Source organism: Nelumbo lutea, chromosome 8 (genome assembly GCF_056320005.1).
Source record: "Nelumbo lutea isolate HS-2025 chromosome 8, American lotus-T2T, whole genome shotgun sequence".
In the NCBI taxonomy this organism is placed as follows: Eukaryota; Viridiplantae; Streptophyta; class Magnoliopsida; order Proteales; family Nelumbonaceae; genus Nelumbo; species Nelumbo lutea.
The window spans coordinates 17904979-17930939 of record NC_142691.1 but is presented as its reverse complement, the minus strand read 5'-3'; the positions used below and the strand labels follow the sequence as shown (position 1 = coordinate 17930939).

The 25961-nt window shown below is 41.1% G+C and overlaps 2 protein-coding genes across 2 annotated transcripts; both read left to right on the top strand.

Moving 5' to 3' along the window:
• The first annotated feature begins 644 nt into the window (after nucleotides 1–644).
• On the top strand, nucleotides 645–11467 carry LOC148843096 (uncharacterized). The gene is made up of 5 exons (XM_088959366.1): nucleotides 645–1023; nucleotides 1782–1976; nucleotides 4251–4978; nucleotides 5125–5944; nucleotides 11242–11467. Exons 1-5 carry the CDS (start codon nucleotides 645–647, stop codon nucleotides 11304–11306), a joined length of 2187 nt encoding a protein of 728 aa, XP_088815492.1. The 3' UTR covers nucleotides 11307–11467.
• Nucleotides 1913–4253, top strand: LOC148843097 (receptor-like protein 9a). The gene is made up of 5 exons (XM_088956547.1): nucleotides 1913–1976; nucleotides 2060–2130; nucleotides 2551–2706; nucleotides 2851–2916; nucleotides 4007–4253. Exons 2-5 carry the CDS (start codon nucleotides 2082–2084, stop codon nucleotides 4024–4026), a joined length of 291 nt encoding a protein of 96 aa, XP_088812673.1. The 5' UTR covers nucleotides 1913–1976; nucleotides 2060–2081; the 3' UTR covers nucleotides 4027–4253.
• Nucleotides 11468–25961: the final 14494 nt, after the last annotated feature.

Below are 25961 nucleotides of genomic sequence, written 5' to 3'. Positions count from 1 at the left end.
CCTTCCTTACAATGAAATTCCATTTCAGATGGTTCCAATTTACATTAACAAACTATGGGAATGAATCATTCTGATTCCGTTTTCAAAGATTTTGACTCCAATTTAGATTTCAGTTTCAACTATAAATCAAACGGACCCTTAATTTTTTAATAGTAAATCTCATTTTTTTAAGAAAAAAAAAAAACAAAAAGAAATCATTTTCTCATCACTCATTTGAAATCTCAACGTGAAAGAATGTATTAACCTGTTTTGGTTTGGTTGGATAAAGAAATATTTGTTTGATAATTTGTTGCGTCTTGTTCTCATTCGATAATTAGAGGCCTTAAATATAAGTTATAAAAAAGTAGATAGTCAAAGCACAAGGGATATTTGAGAAAGAAAAAAAAAGTTTATTAACGTGTAAAAAAATGTGAATAATTAGAGTACAGGTAAGAATTTATAGTCGTACGTGTGCAAACTTGAAGGACGATAATAAAATTTGGTGCACGTATAAGCTATTACTGTCATCTTCATCTTCAATGTCCCTTGTTTCATACCTGTGCTTCAACTCTTATAGTCCGTATAGAAGAAATAATAGAGTTTCTGCTACTTTTCTTCTTCTTGTGTTTAAAACTATAATCAATTGAAAGTGTCTACAACAAGTAATGGAGTGGCAGTTGGCTTTGCGAAATTTATGGGAGATGATGGTTTTGGTTATTGGGTTGGATCATGGGATATTGGGGTGCTTAGAGGAAGAAAGAAGGAGTCTCTTAGAATTCAAGGCTTATGTCCTACCTTACTTGAATTACCCCACTCTTCTCCAATCTTGGGTTGATGATGATAGCGGGAACCATGACTGTTGTGCCTGGGAGCAAGTTAAGTGTAATTCCACCAGTGGCCGAATCATCCAACTCTTCCTCAATAAAATGATGAATGAATATACATATTTAGTTGGTTTGAACGCGAGCTTGTTTCTTTCATTTGAAGAGCTTCAACATCTTGAATTATCGGAGAACTCTTTAGAGGGATTTGTAGAGAATCAAGGTAATATATCAAATTGGTGTTGCTGCACTCTCTTTTAACTCCAAGGTTATTAAACTTTTTTATTAGCTTATTGAAATAATGATTATGTTATAATGCAATGTGTAAGCCAGCAACAGATTATTAAAGCATAAATTAATGAGGTAATCATCCTTGGAAGTGAGGAACAGGAAGCTAACCATCGGGTGCATTAAGCTTCAGCTTTTTTTTTTGGGTCATTTACTATAACACCTCTTATAGTTTTACATATGTACTTAAACCTACTTCATAGTTAATTTGCATTTTACTAAAACACCCCATATAGTTTGCAAACTATTTACTTAATCAACTTTTCATGCATTAAGAAGTATTTATTTTCCCATATGAAAATAGTAATATGATCACCTAAACTAGGTGGAAAATGTTTAAGGGCATGAACCTATGCCCTTAAATTGAGTGGGAAATGTTCAAGGGTATGGATTCATGGTTGTTTATTCCAAAAGTACCCTTAAAACTTTTTTGCATAGAAAATAAAATTGACCAAATTGAAAAAAATAGTGGTGTCCTTGTTTACTTGGGGCAAAACTAGAATTTTTGTTTTTAATCGATTTTAGTTAAATTTATTTTGAATGGATATTAATGATAATATTGTTATTTTCGATTAAGTAAATTGATTGCAAACTGTAAGAAATGTTTTAATAAAACACAAACTACAAGATAGATTTTAATAAATTCATAAAACTATAAAGAGTGTTTTAATAAATGACACTTTTTTATGCCAGCATTAAGCTTCCTTAGATCTCTCAAGAATATCCATGCAGGCTTGAAACCATTGAGTAGATTGAAGAAGCTGGAGGTCCTGGACTTGAGTTCGAATTTCTTCAACAATAACATCCTGCCGTCTTTGGGTTCCCTCAAATCTCTCAAGAATCTGTCTCTTGGTACAAACTCTTTTACAAACCCATTTCCCTATGAAGGTATATATATATTGAATATGGTTTCTATTTTTTAAATATTTATATTTTGTTGTATGTCTAAAATTTTAATAAAAAATTTGTAGAATTAGCGGGTTTGGATTATAAATGTTGGATTTGAGTGGAAATAGATTAAACGGCACTCCAGGACTACAAGGTAAGCCCAAGTAATATAATTCATGTGTTTTTGATAAATTTGGATCAACCGTTGAATCTGTCCAATTAAGTATCCCTTTTTATGATGGCGTTGCATCAATCTCAAAAGATTTTCATGTAGCTAGCGCATGCATTGATATTTGGAATGGAGTGGAAGAAATAGGAATAATACCCAGATCCTCTTTTTCTTTCTTTCATTTTCATCTTGTCTGATCAACATTTGGAATGGCCTATTACTACCCAGTCACAGTGAATCGATCGAGTATATGAATACTATCATATTTGTTCAGTAGTACGTACTGTTAAGTTTTCATAATTTATTTTCATTTGTCTTGGAATACAAATTTTATAAATGAAGCTATGCATAACTTAAAATGAGATTGACCATTTTGACCATATTCTTCAACGATAACTCTTTCAGGTTTGGAACCGTTGGGTAAATGGAAGAAGCTGGCGATTCTGGATTTGAGTAATAATGGCTTGGACAACAGCATCCTTCCGTCTTTGGGTCTCCTCAAATCCCTCAAGAATCTGTCTCTTCATGGAAACTCTTTCACAAACCCCTTCTCTTGTGAAGGTATTCTTTCACAAACCCCTTTTATTGTATATGTGTGTGTTAAATTTCAGATATATTCTTAATAAAATCCATATGGTCAGGCTATTTCTTAGTTACTTTTGTTTTGTCATATGTGTTAAGTTTTGATACAAAGTTAATTTATAGAATTAACGGGCCTGGAGAACTTGCAAATGTTGGATTTGAGTTACAACCGATTAAACGGCATCCAAGGTAAGCCCAATTGTTTTTTTCTTTTTAATTTTTTTTTTATTTCATGTCATTTTTTTAAAACAACCAACAGATACTCGAATTCCCCTCTACTCTCTCCTCCAATCCTATCTCAAAAAAAAAAAAAAAAAAGAGAAGAGAAGAAGACTCAATATTCTCTCTTAAATTATCTATAATTCTTATTTATCCTCTCTCTTCACTAGAACCCCACCTATTTACACTCTTGCTTTATAAGAATTTCTAAATTATCTCTAACTCCTCTATTCTCTCTACTTTCCCACAAAAATAGGGCCCTACTTAGTAAGATTTGATTTAGCAACTAACATGAGGGTCAACTCAATCATCCATTTTTTTTTTACTTTTTTTAGAGTATTAAACTACTTAGTTAATTAATGATAACATAATAAAGTCATTAATTAATTACATAATTCTTCAATTATTTAACTTAAAAATTAAATAAGCTATAACTCAGTTTATTTCATTAACCTACTTAAGGTCATTACCTTAATTAATTAACTTCATTACCTTAATAAAATAAAATTAGTTAATTAATTATTAGTTACAATTGTGTACGCCTAACTTTTATAGGGTTATTTAATCAGTTATTTTTATTTGTTAAAGTAGAAAATTATTACTTTAGTTCCTTAATTACATTAATGAACTTTAAAATGATTATATAATTAAAAAATATTAATCAAATAATAAGATAATTATATAATTAGTTAACTAATTATAACTTATTTACTAAAGCTTATTTAATTAGTCAACTAATTAAGTTAATAATGTAATAGAAATAATATGTATTAATATGATAGAAATCATAGATGAAAAATAATATGAATTAATAAAATATATTTTAATAATTTTTTATTCATACAAGTTTTTATTTAAAATTAAAATTAATATCAATTAATACATTTTCATAATAAAACAACAAAGCTTGTGCATTGTAGATTCTCATTAGTTAACTTATGACATGCTAGCTGCATTATCAAGCAAACAACGAAGTAATATAATATAATTCAATGTTTATTTGATAATTTTGGATGGTTTAATCTGATCAAGTATCGTTTTGATCACATTGCATCACCAGCTTCTTCAAGTGGAAACTGACTTCCCAGCTGTGGTTCCAACCTATCAATTGAAAACCTTGTATCTGGCAAGATTCACATGCAACAATGCACCTGGTCTAATGCCAAACTTCCTCCACTACCAATTTGATTTAAGGGTGGTCGACCTCTCTCACAGCAACTTTAACAATTCTCAGTTCCCCCCTTGGTTGCTTGGGAACAATACAGGATTGGGAGTATTGAGTTTAATAAATAACTCCTTTACAGGCACTTTTGTTCTACCATCTCGTTCCCATATGAATGTGTCTATTTTAATTGTTTCCCATAATCATTTTCATGGTCAGATCCCAGATAATATTGGAGTTATCTTTCCTAACTTGGTAATTTTGAAAATGCGAAAAAATTCTTTTACCGGAAAAATTCCTTCCTCCATTGGAAACATGAGATGGCTAAAACTTTTTGATCTTTCTGACAATTCATTATCGGGACAAATTCCAAATCACCTGGTCATAGGATGTTTAAGGTTATGTTGCCTCAAATTGTCAAATAACAATTTGGACGGTCAAATGCTTCCAACAGTTGCTAACTTGACCACCTTGAAGTACTTATTTATGGATGGAAATAAATTTACAGGAAACATTCCATACAGTTTGTCTAAAAGCTTTGCTTTGGAATTATTGAATGTAAGTTATAACAACATCACTGGTAGGCTTCCTGGATGGTTTGGGAAGTTATCATACTTAGAGGTACTTATAATGGCAAACAACCATCTTGAAGGATCACTGCCAATCAGCTTTTGTTCACTTGGAGGACTTGCTTTTGTAGATCTTTCCAAGAACAATCTTAGTGGCTCCATATTATCTTGTTTCAGCCCAGGGGGATTGAGATATGCACATTTTCAGAAGAATAAGTTCCAAGGACCAATGACAGAAGCTTTTTCTAAAAGCACAAACTTGGTGACATTGGACATAAGTGATAATCTGTTAAATGGATTGGTAATCTGTCATCATTAGGAGCTCTATTATTGAAAGGAAATCAGCTGGAAGGCCGCATTCCCATCCAACTATGCTATTTAGACAAGACAAGTGTAATGGATCTTTCTCATAATAATCTTTCTGGTCCTATACCTTCTTGCTTGAAGAACATGACATTTGAAAGGGTAGAAGATCCGTTTGATGCATCTATTAGATTTAATGTAATTAGATATGGAAAGGGTTTTATTAGAAATTTATTTTGCTTACCATATAAATACCAGAGTAGGCTTAAGGAATTCCAACCCAATCAACAGCATTATGGCATTTACGAAAGCAACATGGAACAAGTGGAGTTCACCACAAAAAACAGGTATGATGTTTACAAGGGCATCGTTCTCGGACTCATGTTGGGACTTGATCACTCATGTAACCAATTAACGGGTGACATTCCACCTGAAATTGGAGAGTTATATGGGATCCGTGCATTAAACCTGTCCCACAACCACCTAACCGGACACATCCCAACAACTCTTTCAAATTTGAAGCAATTGGAGAGCTTGGACCTTTCCTGCAACAATTTGGTTGGGAGCGTTCCTCCACAAATGATGGATCTATACTTTTTGTCGACTTTCACGGTGGCACACAATAACCTACCAGGAAAGATTCCAGAGAGGAAAGGGCAGTTCATAACATTTGGGGAAAGCAGCTATGAGGGAAACCCTCTACTTTGTGGAGAGCCATTAGAGAAAAGCAGCACCGGTAAGACTAGGGCACCATCACCAGCAGGTCCAACTTCTAACGATCAGGAAGGAGGCAATAACTCTGTTGACATGGACACCTTCATTGTGAGCTTTGTAGCGTCTTATATCACAGTGCTCTTGGGTATGGTTGTAGTATTCTACATAAACCCCTACTGGCGATTTCTATGGTTTCATCACATTGATGTTTGCATCACCTCCTATTACTACTTCCTTGTGGACAATATCTGTAAGTTACCAATGCTCTAAATCTTTGGACAATAGTCTTGTATTTTCTTTATGTAAAGTTCATATTATGCTTTAATTTTGATAGATTTCATTAGCTTAGATAAGACAATTTAATCATAGTTCTATGCTACTTTATGCCTTTATCTATTGATCAATTTTAAACAATCGAAATCCATTTAGGTTATGTTTGGGTAAACTTTTTGTTTTTTTAGTGTACAAAAACACAAAGTATGTAGTATGCTTTTTGTAGTTTTTGGTAATTATATATTGTTATCAAAACATGCATGTTTATGAGATTAACAGCATAAATAAGTATTTGCCTACACTTTGTTGTTTTATCACGTGTGATATGATAAATTCTATGCGTCAATTTGTTATTTATTGAAATTTATAATATGAAAATGTCATATGACCCATAATTATGCTGTGGCACAAATCAATACCATGTGGCATATATGTTGGCAACAGATGTGGACTTCAAATCTGGCGTGTAAATTATATTGCATGTGTTTGACACATGGCTTATATTTTGCCATATTTACAAATTTGCCACCTGACGTATTTTATGGCATAAGACATGCTATATATGATATATTTATGGGCATTATCACATAAATCTTTCTATATGATATTTTGCCATATTCACAAATTTGTTCTGTGGCATATATTTATAGGCATTATGGCATATTTCTTGCCATATGTCAAAATTTTCATCACATGGCTTATATTTTGTCATAATCACAAATTTGCCATGCATATGACATATATTTATGGGTCATGATCCATAGTTGTGCCATGAGTCACATTTTTTCATGTGGCATATATGCATTTACACCTTATTCTTTTTTTCTGTTTGCACGAAGTAATAAATTATTACTTTATGCTTTTTCTATTTTGGGTGCTTTTGCTTTGAAACCGCAAGATACCATACTCCAAAGCCTTCTTTTTGCTGTTAAAACACAAAAGTGTTTTGGAAAAACATAACCATAATTTTTGTACTATTACTTCATGTGTCTTATTCGCAAGAAACATGGGTCATTTCAACTTAGGCTCAGTTTGGAAACAGTGCCTATACAAGACTTAAACATACTATATATAAGGTTTTGCACTGAACATATTTATATTTGTGCTCTTCCCAAATTAAGCTTTAATGTCTTTCTTCTATTTGTTACTTAAAAATTTCCCTCTATTCTCGCTCCCACTCCATACTCAAAACCAACCTTAAATGTCGGGGTGTGAGCTGGGCTGGGTTAGGTTAGGTTGAGGTCATCCCTAATTAACCTACCCAAGCTGTTGAACCCCTAACCCTAACCCAGACCTAAAACTTCAGGTTGGATTGGAATCAGAGCGGTTTCGGGTTGGGTTTTGGTTGAGCTCAGATTGGAGTGACTTCTACTCTTTCTTGCCAAATGTTCTTATTTCTTAAAGTCAATGGTCAAGTTAATCTAATTTTAGCATTATTAAGTGCAAAAGAACATAATTATCATGTTTTAGAAAAATGTCTTTGAATTTTAAATTTTTGACATACATACATACATACATAAACACAAATATTTGTGGTGAAAATAATGCATATATACATCCATTGATGCAAATTGCATATACATATATGTACAAGTATTTACATATATAAATACATGTTTATAAAATATTATACATACAAATATGAAGTTAGCTTGGGTTTGCGTTGGGCCAGGCTAGTCAAGGCCTCAACCCTAATCTAACCCAGAGTTCATACTTTTCAACCCTAATCCTAACCTAAACTTCAATCTAGCTATCACAATCCAATCCAACGTTTTCTGGCTAACCTAGCCCAAGTTGCAGCCCTAAAGATTACAAAAAGATGAAAGAATTAATCTTTTGAGTCAGATGCTATATATTGCATTACCATAGGCATGAGAAGAAGATGATGATGACAATCCCCTCACCTCAACCCACTTATTGATGCCACCATTAATTCTCCTATCTAGATTGACTCCACGTTCAAACCTTTTGTAGTTATTGAATTTTAAGTTCAGATTTTTATACTACGGTAGCGTTTGATATATCTGAAGCCTAATGTTTGAAAAGTTAAAAAGCTATTATTCAAGTCTAAAATCTGAAAAAGCATAGAAATGATTTTATTTACTTTTAGAGCCTCTATAAAAAGATAAGATCTTTTGAATCGTAGCAATTCTCCAAACAAATAATATATTTTGTTTGATAGTGTTATAAATAATAAAAATATTATTATCTGAATAAACAAATTATCTGTATACTCAGACACTCCTTACCCCTGAAAAGCATGTTTTTCCGACATTAGATGTCTAAAAAGTGCAATCAAATGCCCCTCCCCTTCCTTTTTTTTAATGAGAATCCATTCAAGCTAATTTTAATTTTGAGTCTGAATCCAGTCTAAACCAAATAGGTGGGGGAATAGACTACTCCAATTCTCTGATTCCAACTATACGAACCAAATGGAGATTAATCATAATCCAAACAATTGAACTTTGGTTGTTATATTTTGTCCCAGTCAAACAAAACAACAAATCTGTTTATCTATTTCATTTGTAATATTATACCTCAATTGAGCAAATTTTCAATGAGGACCATCCTCTTCTTTGTGGAGACTGGAGAGTCACCGGAGAAAAGCTTTATTAAGAGATGTGGGCATCACCATTTGGACAAAGAACATCAAACATTAAGGGAGAAAGAAATTATAGGTTTGTTGGGTTTGGTAATTGTCACTATTCTTTGCTAGTTCTGAGTTCAAAAATTGTAGTTGGTGTGGGGAATTGTAGGTAAGACCAGGTTAGACCCTAGCATTTGTTTGATATATGTTTCATTTGAAATGTAGTTACACAACGATTAATAGAATACAATCACCGATTTCTACCAATGTTTGGCAACCACTTGTACAAATTGACAAAGATACGGGGAAAAAACAATTTCATCTATTTAAAAGTATGAAAGAAAACATTAGCTTATCTATATCATTAATGCCAAATTTACTCAACTTCCCATCTTGATCATATATGAAGAGTACAAAGCTATCTCTCTAGCAACTATCATAACTTATATGGTTATGATTCCAGAAGTTTGAAACAACAGAAAATGAATCAAACATAGTAGCAATATTCTCCATTTCTGCTAAAACAGAGACCTTAATTCCAAATTGTGTTGTATTGGATCATACTAGCTTCCATCATCAGGTACCTTAAGCCCTAACACTAGCTAGTACTTTAACCCATACGCACCATTTCTTGAGTCTAAGAAATTGAGCTCAGATCTCCTCCCCACAATAACCTCACCCACGTACGCCTGCCCACGACTCATTATAACCTTACCCAATGCAAGGTTGGTAAATGCTGTTAGAACAGTGTGGGCATGGATTTTCCCTGACTGAAGACGGTCTCTCCCTTGACAATCTGTTAAACGGTTATCTTTATGTTGCTATAATCCTTTAAAGTCCCAATTTTTCCCCTTGATGATGGCATGATGCTTTGGCCATTAACAATCTAAAATCTTGGAAATAAAGAACATAGAGACGGTTCACCTATTCCTTAAAACTTCAAGATTTTGATCCTGTTTGATTTTTTTTCCTTGTTCGCTGACTTAGTTTGTTATCAATAATCGAAAGATGGATTTCATTTTTACCCTTGTCCGATGACCACTTGTTTGTATTCTGGTTTCTAACTTCGCCCCACTCTGCTCCATCAATCCATTACGGGGACTAGAGCCAACTCTCATCAATTCATATATCAGAGAAACAGGGGAGTTGTTATATCAGATCCACTTGATTCATTCATTGAACATCAATTATTCATGGATTAAATAATTAAGTATATTAGAAATAAGAAGTTACTAAGAAGTTCCTTGGGAATGGCCTTCTTCAAAATGATTAGTGGGGGTGGAAGAGTATTCTCCAAGGTAATGAGATCCTGTTCAAATGCATTTGCTAGGCAATTAACAAAGGTTCCAATATCTCAATCTGGTATGACCCATGGATCGCATTAGTTGATATGTTTTAAAATTATTGTGGACTATCCACAAGATATGGGCCAAAATTTGTTAAGGGTCTTACCAATGATTTGAATCGAACTCGTTCTTGGATTGTGGACCTTGTTAAATCCAATTTCACTGAAGCCTGTGTCTCAAACTAACCAGAAGAGAATGGGAAGATAAGCTCTTCTGGATGCCAGACTCTCTTTTCGTCAAAACCAGTAACTCCAGAAAGTTGAAAATTTCATTTGGAAATTAATTTTGTATACATGAATGCAATCACATTAAACAAGAATTTGGTTTGAAAAGGAGTAGCGCCCAATTTGCAATTATCCATTTGAATCCATCAGCCAACATATTCTCATTGATTGTGATGCTAGAAGCTGCTAGATTGCAAGCTTTATTGGCCCTCGTTTTAGACAGGATGTTTCATCTAATCCATTTAATTAGTCTATGGTTTGCTAACTGGATTGATCGTTGCTGTTTTTTTTTTTTTCTTCCAATGCTATAATGCTATGGATTTGATTGTTTTTTAGGCTGTGTTTGGTTGCAATGCAAATAAATTTGCACTAACACAAAACTATGGTAATGCAAATGATTTGAATGTGAATTCTTACTTATTTTTATTTCAAATTTTATCTTATTTTATTTGATTGCAGTATAAATGAAATAAATTAAGACATGAAGCAAAATAAAGTAAAACCCAAAACAAAATTAATTTAACGAGAATTTGCATTTTTTTTCGTTTGTACTCCCATGCATCTATAATAATGCAAATAAAATTGCATTGCAACCAAACACAGCCTTATGATTATTTGATGTGGAATATTTGAAAGTCTCGTAATAATTTGGGGGATGTTTGGAACCGTGGCTGTTTTTCAAAAAAAATGGTGCCACGTCAGATCCACATAGTCGTTTCAACAAACACTCATGTATCTCATTGTTTGGTTCAGCCGATTATTAAAAAATAGGGCATGCTTCAAAAATTGGGACCCCACCGATGCATTTGGCGTTTCATGCATCGATGAACCATTTTCCCAAATGGTTGACTGATGTGCACCCGATATGGTGCTTACCTGTTAGTACATACATGAAAAACGGTGATGAAAATCACCTTACCAAACAGTATATATAATGTTGCTCACTGCCCATGTGACAGAAACATTATTTTTTTTTTTTTTGTGAAAAACGAGTCTTGAAAGCATGAATGTTTTTTCTTAAAAATTAATTCCAAAGGACGTCCATCTTTCCAAACACCATATTGGTATTTGAGTCCTCTAACTTGCAACCTTAAGTGATTATTTCTTTATCACGCAGGCTGGCGATGGAGAAGAAAGCGACTTGCTACCAACCTCATCAGGAGGCGCATCGCTGGACGGTGAGACAGGACGGACAGCTCTCCCATCTAAATGCAACTGGAATAGAGGATTTAGTGGAGTAAGATAAAACTAGTTTTGTAGCCTTAATCTGTAATCACAATAGAACATGCTTTGCTGCAAGCTATGGCCCTCTTTCCACTTCATTGACTGTTCATCAAGTCACGGTATTAGCAATGGGCAATAGGATAAAACCTCATTCCAGCTGCGAGGTGTGACATTAATAAAAAGGTTATCAAAATCTGATTGCAAGTTGCTGTAATTTTTTGTGAAAGGAGGTGAGCATGCAGCCATGAAAGTGCATTCTATTATTAAGGACATTATCTTTTTTCTTAGACTTTGTTTTTAGGTTTTGATATGACGTTAGACTATGATGTCAGAATATATATATATATATACGGTAGGCATAATAAAAGTGATAATGAATGAGGTGGGTTTTCATCAGAATTCACAGGGGGGTTTGATTGGTCGTCACCTTTCCGATATCCCTTTCTTTTCCTACAGGTACAACTGCTTAACAAATCTATTTGCCTTCCCCAGTTTGGAAGGAGTGCAAATACAATTATAATTATATGAAATGCAAAATCTTGTATTTAGTATTATTTTGTATATATATACTTATATTTGTACTGCTTTTAAACTGAGCCAAAAGAAAAAAAAAATAAAAAATGGTCCTCAACCTTGATCCAAATTATCTAAATGCGACCAGTAACATGAATATGTCCCGCCACCGTTCTCTATCCAGAAGTTTCATTACTTGCTACAGTACAAGGATCTCAATTCTATCAGGGTATTATTCATCTTATACGTCGTGGTAAGGCCATTATTGTACGTTTGTCCAGTTATCCATAGTCTTGGAAGGGGTGGGTTTGTACGAACCTTTGATTTGGCACTATGGTTTTCAAAATCGGACCGGACTAGATTGTTAGACCGGAAAAATCGAGAACCGGTTAAATGATTTGTTTCATTTTTCCCTAAAACCAGATTTTTTCTAAAAATATTGATTTATTCAGTAAACCACTGATTCGGATGATTGAACTATTTGAACATTCAATGGTTTTGACCATTTTTTATTTTATATATATACTTTTTTGTTAGAAGAAACTAATTATTCGGTTCGAATGGTCAGATTATTTGACCCGAAAACGGGACCCCTGACGAATTCGTTCTCCAGATCAGTTTTAAAAACCTTGTTTGACACTCTTAAGTCTTAACACAGAAAGTGGCCGGCCTCATAGCTTTGAAGGCTAATGACGTTGCTTTCCTTATCCTAGGTATGTTATAATCGCCATTAAAGTTGATTTGGTTGCCTTGTATAATTAGTACAGGGATAAGACTTCTCTATAAAATAGTATTCACCTATAGGTTAGAGGATGTTACAAAAGGGAAACCATCATGACCGCTTGCCTGGAAGTGCATATATAGTTTCTTTAATTTTCTGGCCATGGAGGGACTCGTCAAGTTGAAAGTGTAACTACTTTTAGCCTGAGTTCCTGCAAAAAAAAAACAAATACGTTGCCTTATTTATGTATATCCTAATAATAAAATGCGTGTATGGTCACGCTTTCTACTTCCAGGAAATGGCATTCCATATAGAAAAAAGCCTGCCCTATAGGTGCACATACGAAGTCTTGTGCAGGTGCTTCCTCTCAAGTAAATCCAACCCCTCTCTCTCTCCCCTTTTTCAAATTGGTTCAACAATTCTGCATTAATTTTGTCTAACTTGCTTTTTTCTTTCTTCTTCTCTCCCGCCACCCTTTCTTACAATTTTCAATTTTGTAGGCAATCTCCTTTAATGTCATTGTTTAAGTTGCAGGGGTCGTCATGGTTTCGTTTTGATCTACTTCATTTGGTTGCACTTCTCTGGTCGTCTCCCTCTATCTCTTCCTTTAGTGAAGGTGGTGTGTGGCATTTTCCAGTGGGGTGGTGTCGGGTTAACTAGATGATTGCACTTCGTTAGATGACAACGAACTGAGTTTTTCCTTTGTTTCTATTCATTTGTACCTTTCTTTTTTTTTTTTTTTTTCTTTCTTTCCTTCGTTCCTTCTTCTTCATCTTCTTCTTCTTCTTTTCTTCCCTCTGGCCACCCTTTCTTACAGTTTTCAATTTTGTGTGTGATGGAGGGTGATTTGGTCCGACCTCGCAGTACGGGTACACATGGGCATGACTCTGCTCAAATAGTGACTCATCATGACAGCACAACGGATGCAACTACAACTCGGAGAGAAGGTCCCTCCGAATTCAGCTCGGCAACTGGGCAGATAAACTACTCGCCAGGAGCCACCTTACCTGCACCTCATCCCTGGGGTTAAGGCACTCCGAGGTGCCCCGAGTTCAGAGTACCCTGACCTCTCTTGAGGCCCGAGCTCCCCCCAATGGACCTCGGGCCACTCCCAGACAGAAACGCATTGATCCATCTCTGGACACCCCGAGGTATAGACACCTCGGGTCAGCCAACTCGGCATAGCTTGCCACAGGCAGCATGCCGCTTATGGGATAACCCAGCACAGGGTAGCTCGGGGAAGGGTAGTCCGTCACATCGCAGGAAGACCTTCTACCGACCACCATACCCGACAAATCTGGGAACAACAGCCATATCCTTCGTCAGACAGCGTCGTGTCTGCCACGTTCAGAGGGTGCCTTACACCTGGTAGGCACATACACTACGACGATGGCCCCACGTGTGCTACCTCAGCCCTGTCAGTAACGGCTGCGGCAGGCTGACAATGGCGGTTATACCCACCCTGTCAGAGGCCTGTGGGCCTGATACAACGGATTTCTGTTATAAAGAGCTAGTATCAAGGAACAGAGGTATCATCTTGAAATCTCTTGCGCTACCTCACTCTTAGTTTTTATCTTCTCTTTGCTTCTTACTCAGAATACTGACTTAATCGTCAAAGCATTCCCGCCGGGCAACCCCCCCGGGGATTCTTCTTCTTCCTCATCTCAAGTACTTCTTAGGAAGCCACGCGAGTGCCAACTAGGAGTGACCGGATTGCACACCATCATTTGGCGCCATCTGTGAGAAACGCTTCAAAAGGCATTTCTCTCTAAACTTTCACAGTTCTTTTCTTCCTTGAAAAAACCCAACACTTATGGCTTCTTCAAGCAATGTTGGACGAAGCATGGAGATGGATAACTCTGAGGAACAACCCCAAGTTCCTACGGTCTGCATAGGGTAGTTCACCATCCCTCTCTCGGTGGACGAAGTCCCCAGCCTGAACATGCCGCGAACAACGGCGCTTGTGGGTGTTCCCCTTCCTTCCTCTATAGAAACAACCTTTGCTGAACCGACTGTCATTTCTCTGGCGACCAGCCAGAGCCAGCTCGATGACCTGATGCAATGCATGCGGACCATGCAAGTCCAAGTGCAACAGCTCCAGCAACACTAGCTCTATCAGCAGCAAGTGCTGCACCACGTCTCCTAGTACCATTACCAGCAGCAGTTCCCTCAACTGCCTCAACCTCAGCTTCAGCAGCCACAGCTCCCGCCTCGGCACCCAGCCTCGCAGCAAGCTAGGTCTCGCCACCAAGACAAGCGCACCTCTGGCCAAGGAGAGGCTCCCCAAAACCTTCCAAAAAACTAGGCCTCGTCCCCCGGCAGATGAGAGAGACCGGCTACCCCGGTCTCGTCGCGGGTGGACAGGTCGGGAGGACCCCAGCTCGCTCGGTCTACATCACCTCATCAGTCAAAGTTTGAAACCCCGCTCCTTGAGAACCAGTTTGAGATCCTAGCAACAGACTCCAAGTAGGATCCCTCTGTCCACAACCATCACCAGCGGACCGGGCTACTTCCTGCACAAATCATTCTGGACAGCGTAGGGGTGAGCAGCACAAACGCCAAGCCCACGAAGAAGCAGAGATGCCGTCGCCGAGCTCATCGATCTGTCACCCGCGATTTGCCCGAGCTAGGGGGCAAAGAAGAGGTAAGCTCAGCCGAAGTCAAAGCTCCCCGCCTCTCAGTTCCATCCCCCCTGTCTTCCGAACTCCTCGCAGTCCCAATGCCTAAAGACTTTAAGCTCCCACCTCTTGACAAGTATGATGGGTCGTTTGACCCAAATGATCACGTAGATGCCTTCCAGTCATAGATGCACCTAGCGAGAGCCAGTGAGTCGTGCATGTGTGTGGTCTTGACTACTTTCAGAAGAGTAGCCCATACATGGTACCAGAACTTGGCACCTGGATCGATAAGAAGTTGGGCGCAGTTCGCGCAGGCCTTCACGTCCCACTTCGTGACTAGTAAACGGTGCTCGCGAACTGAAGAAAGCCTCCTCAGCATAGCGCAAAGAGAGGGAGAGTCCATCCGGGGCTATATCAAGCGGTTCAACGATGCTTGTATGTAGATACCGTGCCTGGACCCCGCCGTACGCCTTGCAGAAGCCAAGAAAGGCATGACACACAAAGAGTTGAAATGGCACATGGTCGTCAACCAACCAGCGACCATAACCGAGTTTTTGAAGCTCGCGGGCAGGTACATAGCCACCGAAGAGGAGATCAACCAAAAGGGCGAAGGCGCACCCGAAAAAAGAAAAAGGATATAGCTTGGGGGGCAAAGCCGGGTCAATTATTCCGGGCTCCTGTAGCGGACCGAGCTAATTACACCCCACTGAACGCAAAGCGGGCTGAAATCCTGATGGCGATCAAGGATGTCCTGTACGTGAAGTGGCCACCTCGTCTGAGGGGGAATCCCAATGAGAGAAATAAGAATTTGTATTGCAGTTTTCACAAAGATCATGGTCACAATACCGAGAGTTGTAAAAACCTCCGCGACGAGATAGAGGAGCTCATCCATCGCAGATATTTGAGAAACTTTGTACAAAATAATAATAACAATAGTAATAAAATAGGTCGACAAGGGGAGCACGGTAAGGATGCTCCCGATTCTAGCTGCAGGTCGGCCGAACAATCGCAGAGGCAGCCTCCGGAGGAGAGGCCAGTTCGGGGGACCATCCACATGATAGTGGGAGGTTCGATTGTCGCGGGTTGTACTTCAACAGCAGCTCGGATGTCAGTTTGTGAGGCTGCCCGGGAAGAGCAGAATCCCCCAAAACGGTCAAGGACAGAAGAGCCAATTTTCTTCACAAAAGATGATGCGCAAGGGGTCCACTATCCCCATGATGATGCGCTCGTAATAAAGCTGAGAATCAACAACTTTGAAGTCAGGTGCGTACTCGTTGACTCAAGTAGCTTGGCCGACATCCTCTTCAAAGTTGTGTTTGACCAGCGTTAGTTGCAGAGAAGCGACCTAAAGCCTAAAGACACTTCTTTAGTGGGCTTTAGTAGAGAAGAAGTCTGACCCCCTAGGAAAATCATAGTACCTGTGGAAGTCGGCAGATGGCCTTGTGTGGTCAAATTCAAACACGACTTCCTGGTGGTCGCGACCCCCTCCCCCTACAATGCCATAATAGGTTGACCGATCACCCATGTCCTACAGGCAGTGGTCTCCACTTACCATTTGGCTATGAAGTTCCCAACAGACTTCGGTGTGGGGGTAGCACAGGGCGACCAGCTCGAGTCCGGCAAGGGCTATGTCGCCGCCTTGAAGGGAAAGACCAAGGTGGCTGACGACCTCGAACTGGAGTGGCTTACGGAGCAAGGCGAAGAATGAGCTGCGCCCACGGAAGAAACAGTCGCAGTCCCGACCTCAGCGGCAGACCTAGCTCGGATGGTTCAGATCGGCGCTTCCATCCAAGAGCCTCTACAATTCGAACTGGTAAGCTTCTTACTTTAAAATTTGAATATTTTTGCATGGTCCGCGGCAGAGATGCCCGGTATAGACCCCGACCTTGATCCTGTAGTTAGGCCCGTTAGATAGAAGAAACGCAACCTAGCCCCGAAGCGGTGGAAAGCGTCGACGAGGAGGTCGATAAGCTCCTCGCAGCTGACTTCATAAGAGAAGTCCATTACCCAAGCTGGGTAGCCAACCCCGTCCTGGTAAAGAAGGCCAACGGCAAGTGGCGCATGTGCATCGACTACACCGACCTAAATCGAACCTGCCCAAAAGTTTGGTGGATGCGACCTTAGGGCACAATTTGCTGAGTTTCTTAAATGCATATTCGAGTTATAACCAAAAAAAGATGGACCCGGCGGACGAAGAGAAAACTGCCTTCATCATAGAGTTCGTTCTGTACTGTTACAAGGTTATGCCCTTCAGGTTGAAGAATGCAGGGGCAACCATTCAAAGACTTGTAAATAAGTTGTTCGCATCGGTAATTGGAAGAAAAGTAGAATGCTATGTAGACGACATGGTCATCAAAACTCAATTTTCACATGAATTAATACAAGACTTGCATTCTGTTTTTGAAATTTTGAGCAAGTTTAATATGAGATTAAACCCAAACAAGTGTGTATTTGGTGTGACCTCAGGCAGGTTCCTAGGGTACATCGTCAACTGGTGGGGCATTGAGGCCAACCCGAATAAAATTAAGGCCATCTTAGATATGAGACCACCCCGAAAGTTGAAGGAGGTTCAGAGGTTGAACAGCGTATAGCCGTCCTGAGCCGCTTCATGTCCAAGTCAGCGAACCACTGCCTGCCATTCTTTAAGGCAATTAAGAGCAAAGGGTTCGAGTGGACCCAAGATTGCCAGCTCGCGTTTGACGAGCTCAAGAAATACCTCGCTAGTGTGTCGATCTTTAACCGGCCCGAGGAGGGCGATGTTTTAGGACTGTACCTCTCAACAAGCGATGAAGTGGTCAGTTCGATACTAATAAAGGAAGTAGATCGGGTTCAATGACCCATCTATTATGTTAGTAAAGTATTGCATGGAGTAGAGACAAGATATCCGGAGATAGAAAAGCTAGCATATGCCCTAGTAATTGTAGCTCGGAAGCTCCGCCCGTACTTCTAGGCTCACACTGTTATCATTCTCACCGACAAACCTCTGAGGCAAGTCTTACTAAAGCCCGAGGTCTCTGGTCGGTTGACAAAGTGGGCCGTTGAGCTCAGCGAGTATGAGCTCTAGTACAAGCCGCAAACTGCCATTAAGGCCCAAGCCTTAGCAGATTTCACCGTCGAGTGCACATTCAGCTCCGAAGTCCCCAGGCTGGTTGAGCATAAGGCTCCCAGCTTGGATGAGCCCGAAGCTCCCAGGCCGATCGGGTCCGAGCCCTGTGAGGCATAAACCAGTGTTGCATCTCTCCTAGTTTGGTCAAGCGCGAGCTGGGATGAGGAGCCCTGAATCCTTCACTTAGATGACTCCTCGAACCAATAGGGCAATGGAGCTGGAATAGTTCTACACGATCCAAGTGGCACAAAACTGGAGTACGCACTACGCTTCGAGTTCGCAGCATCTAACAATGAAGCAGAGTATGAGGCGTTAGTAGTCGGACTAGCTCTAGCGAGAGAAGTAAAAGCCAAGCACATCATCATCTGCAGTGACTCCCAACTCGTGGTCAACCAGGTCACTGGTGAGTACGAAGCTCGCGAGCCAATCTTGATTGCCTACTTAGCCAAAGTCAGAGAAGCCCTGCTCAACTTCCAATCACACTTTATCAGGCAAATCCCAAGGTCGGAGAATGCTGAGGCCGATGCCCTGTCCAGAATAGCCAGCACCAGCGACATCACCATGAGAATCGTGTACATAGAAGACTTGCCTTGACCTAGCATTCTCAAGGGGGTAGAGGAGGTCGCTCCCGTCATTCAAGCAGAGCCGAGCTGGATTGACCCGCTCATGAGCTTCTTGCTACATGGAACCCTCCTTGCAGATCAAAATGCAGCTAGAAGGGTGCATTGCCAGGCAGCCAAATACGTCATGATAGACGAACGGCTATACCGAAGATCCTACACACTCCACTACCTGCGTTTCTTGCGACCTACCAAAGCCGAGCTCATACTCCGCGACACTCATAAGGGGTTGTGTGGCGACCACTTGGGGAGCAGGGCCCTCGCCTAGAAGGCACTCCGACAGAGATATTATTGGCCAACAATGAAGACAAACTTATTGAGCTTGTTAGAAAATGTGGCAAATGCCAGAGACATGCCAATATTCATCACCAACCCGTCACCACCCTCAAGTATCTCACCAGCTCGTGGCCCTTTGCACAGTGGGGCATCGATCTACTCGGGCCATTCCCGCCAGTAACGGGTGGGAGGAAGTTCTTAGTAGTGGCAATGGACTACTTTACCAAGTGGGTAGAAGCTGAACCCCTTGTGACGATCACAGCCCGAAATGTTCAAAACTTCTTTTGGAAGAATATCGTGTGCCGCTTTGGATTACCTCGGGTATTGATTTTTGACAACGGCAAGCAGTTCGAGGACATCAAATTTCAGGACCGGTGCCAAGACATGGGAATCCGACAGAATTTTTCTTCAGTCGCATACCCTCAAGCAAACGACCAGGCAGAAGTCACGAACAGAGTCATCCTCCGCGGATTAAGGCACGGGCAGATGAACTACCCAGTGTTCTATGGGCCTACCGGACCACGGAGAAGACCGCCACGGGAGAAACACCCTTCAATCTCACCTACGGCACCAAAGCAGTGATCCCCGCAGAGATCGAAGTACCTACGCTGTGACTAGAAGCATACAATGATCAGACAAACAAAGATGAGCTACGTACCAACCTCCATCTACTCGACGAAGTAAGGGACCTCGCATACATCAGGACCGCAACCTACCAGTAGAGAGTAGCTCGGTACTATAACGCCAGGGTCAAGAAGCGGAACCTCTGCATGGGCGACCTAGTCCTTTGTAAGATTATGGTACCAGAGCCCAGCGCTGGCAAGCTCGGGTCCAATTGGGAAGGTCCTTACCGAGTGAAACACGTGCTTGGGGAAGGAACATACAAACTCGAGACCCTCGAAGGGAAACGAGTACCTCGGGCATGGAATATTGTCAACTTAAGATAATACTATTTATAAGAATTGGGTAGGCCACGAGCCACCCCCAAAGCCTAAGGACCAGAATACCAAGCTAACATGACCTCGGCACAACGGGACCTAGTTGCCTCTAAGGCATGGGCAGACTTCAAGACTGGGCCACGGGCCACTCCTCCAGCCTAAGGGCTGAAACGCCGAGCCAATAAAAAAACCTCAGCAGCGTACAAGACTTAGTCACTCCTTCAGCATGAACTAGGTACTTGCAACGCCCAAGGTGCAGATAGGTCGGGCGTATACCCTACTATGTCGCCCACCTTGGTGTACACAAGGCTACCCCTACTAAAGTAATGGAGTACAGTTCGGGAACACAGCGATTGAGAAACTCCCGCTTTGCGCAATTAGCCTAATAGCCTAACGGTTCAGAACAAAGCAATCATTTCGGCAAATAAACGAAAGACTTGCTCAGATACTTAACAAAGTGAGGTTTTTATTACGAAAATGTCGTTACAAAAGCCTGTTACAAGAAAAACAGAGAGAAGACTAAGCTTGTAAGTACAAAGCCCCGAGCTATTTCGAGGGCTCGCTTTCTTTGCCAGAGACCTCATTGGGGGCGGTATATAGGCAGCATCTTCTGCTTCATCTTCAGTGCCCTCATCGTCAGTGATCCGCGAAGTAGTGATGGTGCTCGTGTCCAGGTCAGGGTAGAGGTGCCTAATTAGCCACCGATTGAGCTTGAAGCCCTTGCAATAGGCCTCGGTCATCACATCATCAAACCTTGAAGAGCCGACATAGTCGATGACGGCCTAAGCTTTGGCCTCCTTGAGAGCGTCCTCGAAGATGGTGACCTTCTCTTTAATTACTTCTTGGAGGTCCTCCACCTTGCACTCCAGCTTCCCCTTGGCCTCCTTGAGGCCCTGCATCTCGAGCTTCAGGGCGTCCCGCTCAGCCTTGAGGCTACCCACCTCGAGCCCCAAGGCCTCTTGGTCGACCTTGAGCCCATTCACCTCGGCCCTCAACCTATCCTTGTCTCGGGCTAGCTCACCCTTCTCCACCATTAGCACCTCGATGAAGCTCTTTTGAGCCAAGGCGTCACTCTCCAGGCGGTGGACCTGCCCGATAACTGCCCTCAGTTCGGTATGGGCTGCGCGAGATGACTTCTCAGCCTCTAGAGCCTGCCTCAGATGCCGATCCGATTGAAGGGTCAAGGCGCGAATGGCGGAGTTCACCTGCCAAAGGAAAACCAGTCAAAAGGGAAAGCAAACAAAAAAAAGAACAACAAACAAATAAACAACTCACCACCATAGTATGAGTGGCAGCTCGGGCACAAAGCTGACCAGGAGTGAGATCAGCCCACTCGGTGAGCTCCCCCGGGTATGCAGCCAGCTTGCTCTTCTCCAGACTGCACTAGGATTCAAGACAGTTTGGCTCCCTTGACCCTCCGAGCTGGACGCCATCATCTCTACATCCCGAGCGGACTCCTTAGAAGTCTCAGCGGCAGCTTCAATAGGATGAGCCCCGGTAGCAGCCTCTGTAGCACAAGCCTCGGCAATGCTCTCAGCAACAGGTTCGGTGGGCTTAGCAAAGGGCTCCACTACCACCTCGGGCCCCTGAGGCACCACGTCTCCTTCCATGTCGATGACAGATGGTTAAGGCTGAGGCTTGGGGAGACTCAACACGTGCCTTCTTGGCTACGCGCTTCTTCCTCTTCATCTGACGGAAGAGTCTTGGGTTGTCAATCTTCTCTGCCTCCATGGGGCCTGTAGTGAATTTTGACATTAGCAATTCCGAAGTAAATATACATACAAAAGGCTGAAGTAAAGCAAAACCTACCAGAGCTCAAGCCAGACTGGACAAGCTTCTCTTCGGATGTGAAGTCTTTATAATTTAACCCGAGCTGAGCTAGCATCTGGAGTGCCTTCTTGGTCTTCTTGTCTAAGATGACATCGGGGTCTTGAACAGTCACCCTCCAGTTAGTAGGGAAGGGCCACCCCGTGCTGCTCTGAACTATGAAGTAGTCCCACTTCCGGGTCGGGACTTTACTCGGGAGTCTGTGCATGAGCTTGAAACCCGGGCGGGGAGACAGGTTGTAAGATCGCTTGTGCCCGGGGAGAGTGCCCGAAGCACTCTTCTTTATGGCCAAAATGGTGCTAAGAATGTCCAAGTCGATAGGGAGAGATCGGTCAAAGCAAAGAGAAATGGTCCCAACTATGTTTCGTATGGAATTCGTGTGAAGTTGGTCCAAAGTAATGTTGAAGTACACTAGCACCTCAGTGATCAAACGGTGGAGAGGGAGTCGGAGTCCGGCCACCAACTGCTCCCTGAAGACCACGATCTCATCAGGACCGTGTTCCCATGGGAAGTTGCCGGTAGGGAGACTGTATGAGTACTCCCCAGGAAGGTGGAACCTCTGTATGAGGTCCTGGAGCCTCTCCAAGGTCATGGTGGAAGGACCGAACTGGTCTGGCACCCAACCTCGGTTGGAGGTAGACTCCAGATTACCTGAAGCCACTCGTACATCGGGTGGCGGAGCAGCCGAAGAGCCACCCAGGGCCGAGGTACCCACCCCAGGCTCATCGGTTAGGCTACCTACGCTAGACAACATGACAAGCAGAAAGGGAAGAAACAAATTGGAAGGGAAAAGGAAGCTCGAGAGAACTCACCAAAGGAACGCGAACGGATTGGAAGAACGGGACAAACTGGAAGACCCAAGCTAAGAGACCTCTAGCGCAAGCTCAAACACCAACGACGAAAGCTTTGTGGCAGAGAAATGGCCAAGGGTCCCCCATATTTATAGCCATAACTACGGGCTCCTCGAGGCGAAAACAGTTTAGCACATTTTTGACATCCATGAAGCCCAAATCACGTGAGATCCACGCGTAAACTGGATGCGACTCGGGTCTCTTTTGATTGAACCAGGCACTAGACCGGTCTAGCTGGATGGAGTGTGCAGATGGAGTGGCATAAGTACCACTACCAAATCCACCCGACGCGTCATGACCTCCCCGCGTTGGGTCATCGCCGCCAGCGCAAGGAATGGAGGGCAATTGATGGAGGGTGATTTGGTCCAACCTCATAGCACGGGTACACGTGGGTGTGACCCTGCTCAAATAGTGACTCAGCATGACAGCGCAACGGTTGCAACCACAACTTGGAGGGAAGGTCCCTCCGAGTTCGGCTCGACAACTGGGCGGATAAACTACTTGCTGGGAGCCACCTTACCTGCACCTCATCCCCGGGGTTAAGGCACTTCGGGGCGCCCCGAGTTCGGGGTACCCTGACCTCTCTTGAAGCCCGACCTCCCCCTAATGGACCTCGAGCCACTCCCAGATAGGAACACACCGATCCATCTCCGGACACCCCGAGGTATAGACACCTCGGGTCAGCCAGCTCGGCATTGCTTGCCACAGGCAGCATGCTGCTTACAGGATAACCCGGCACAGGGTAGCTCGGGGAAGGGTAGTCCGTCACATCGCAGGAAGACCTTTTGCCGACCACCGTACCCGACAAATCTGGGAACAACGGCCATATCCTTCATCAAACAATGTCATGTTTGCCACTTTCAGAGGGTGACTTACACCTGACAGGCACGTACACTACGACGATGGCCCCATGCGTGCCACCTCAGCCCTGTCAGTAATGGCTGCGGCAGGCTAACAGTGGCGGTTATACCCGCCCTATCAGAGGCCTGTGGGCTTGATACAATGGATTTCTGTTATAAGGAGCTAGTATCAAGGAACGGAGGTATCATCTTGAAATCTCTTGCGCTACCTCACTCTTAGTTTTTATCTTCTCTTTGCTTCTTACTCAAAATACTGACTTAATCATCGGAGCGTTCCCACCGGGCGAAACCCCAGGGATTCTTTTTCTTCCTCATCTTAGGTACTTCTTGGGAAGCCACACGAGTGCCAACTAGGAGTGACCGGATTGCGCACCATCAGTGTGTATTATTCATTATTGTATTTGAATTTGTTATAGCCATATTTTTGGTGAGCTATTCAGTTCATTTTTTACCCTTGTGCCCTTGATTTTGATACACATTTGGCGCAATTGTTTTAAAAGGCGTGGGAGGCATATACCTGGAGGTGCACCTCTAGACAACGTAGCCCCAAAAAGCCCTGAGGCATTGACACCCCTGAGGTGTATGCTTCTTACGCTTCTTTCATGAGGCATTCTATAAGCGTACACCTCATGTGCTTCATGCACACCTCATGTCAAAAGATAAAAAAAACAAAGAGAAACGGAAAAAAAAAAAAAAAAAAGAAAGGGAAAAGAAAGGAAAAGAATGAAAGAAGAAAGATAAGGAAAAAAGAGACAAGAAAGAAAAGAAAATGAAAGGTAAGGAAAGAAAATATAAGAGGAAAGAAACTTGGGTGGGACTAAGCCCCCGAACCCCTTCGGCTGGGGGGGCTTCACCCCAGGCCACCCAGCCCCCCTTTTAACTGGTGATATGCATCTTCATTCTCTTTAATATAAAAGGCTTTTATTGAAAATAAAGAAAAATGATATCCTTCCTCTTCTCCCTCATCCTTCCTCCTCATTCCCCCTCCTCTTAAGTAGACTTGTGCTTCCTTGTGTTCGAGAGATTTATGTCTCTTATGTTTTGAATTATGCCTCACGCCTCACGTCACGCCTCTGTATTTTAAAACATTGATTTAGTGTTGCATATGAAGGTTTGAGATGCCATTAAGTCTATTGTATTTAGTGGATTTTAGAGATTAGACATTTGCCTTTTTTAATTTAATTGATTGTTTCATTTGTCAATTTAGTTAATTAATTCCCACGTTCATAGCAATAGAAAATGGTTTTGTTTATGGTCACCTCATTTTTATGTTATGAGTATGGCTATTGGACCACATGCATGTCTTTTTGAGGGAAAGGGATTAAAAGAGACATGCATACATCTCTTAGGGTGCTTTGCTTTGGCAAGGTTGTTATGTCAAAATTGGTAGAGTGCTCTCTACCTTTTCTTTCTATGTTTAATAAATCTAAGTGGGAGTTATCAATTAAAATTAAAACCCATGTCAGTGGAAATTAATTCCAATGATGAACAGTTCTCGCTTCATTGAGGTGAACTCTAGTCTAAAGGTAATTATCTATTATTTCTTCAATTGATTCTTTTCTTAGTGCAAAACTACACCAAGCAATCCAACTTGAAAACCATGAGCCAACGGCCCAGTTTATCCAATTCAAAGCCTTGTTTGAGTTGGGTACAGACCGCAACACAAGTCAACAAAGAAAGAATGATGATTTCATCACTCATAGATCATAACTTGGGTACAGGCTGCAACATAAACCGATGAATTATATGATGTTGAAAACTCTAGTTGAGAGTGAGAGGTGGTCACTTTTATAATTTTATTAATCGTGTTCATTAATAATAATAATAATTGTTGTTATTATAATTTAATTTTTTCATGTACAAATGTACATACATATTTATAATAAGCATATAAGTTTATTTTTAATCATATTGTTACTTTTGTTAATTTTCAATAACTATGATTTATTTAAAATTCAAATAATTAAGATGAAAAAAATTTTCTCACATACAATCCATCTACTTAATTATTAATAAGACAAAAAATACAAATAAGAATGCAAATCAAAACTCTAAACAAGTGAAAGAAAAACAGAACTCAATGCAAAATTTGTGTTCAGTTCAAATTTGCATGGCAAACAAACAAAGCCTAAAATGAAATTGACAAAAATAAAAACACCAAAAAAAATTCACAGATGATTAAAAAGTTACACCTGGAAATGTCTTTACTTGTCATTTGGACTAGATATCCACATCAATTTTTTTTTTCTGGTAGTTATTGGATTAATGTTTGATATAAATCTG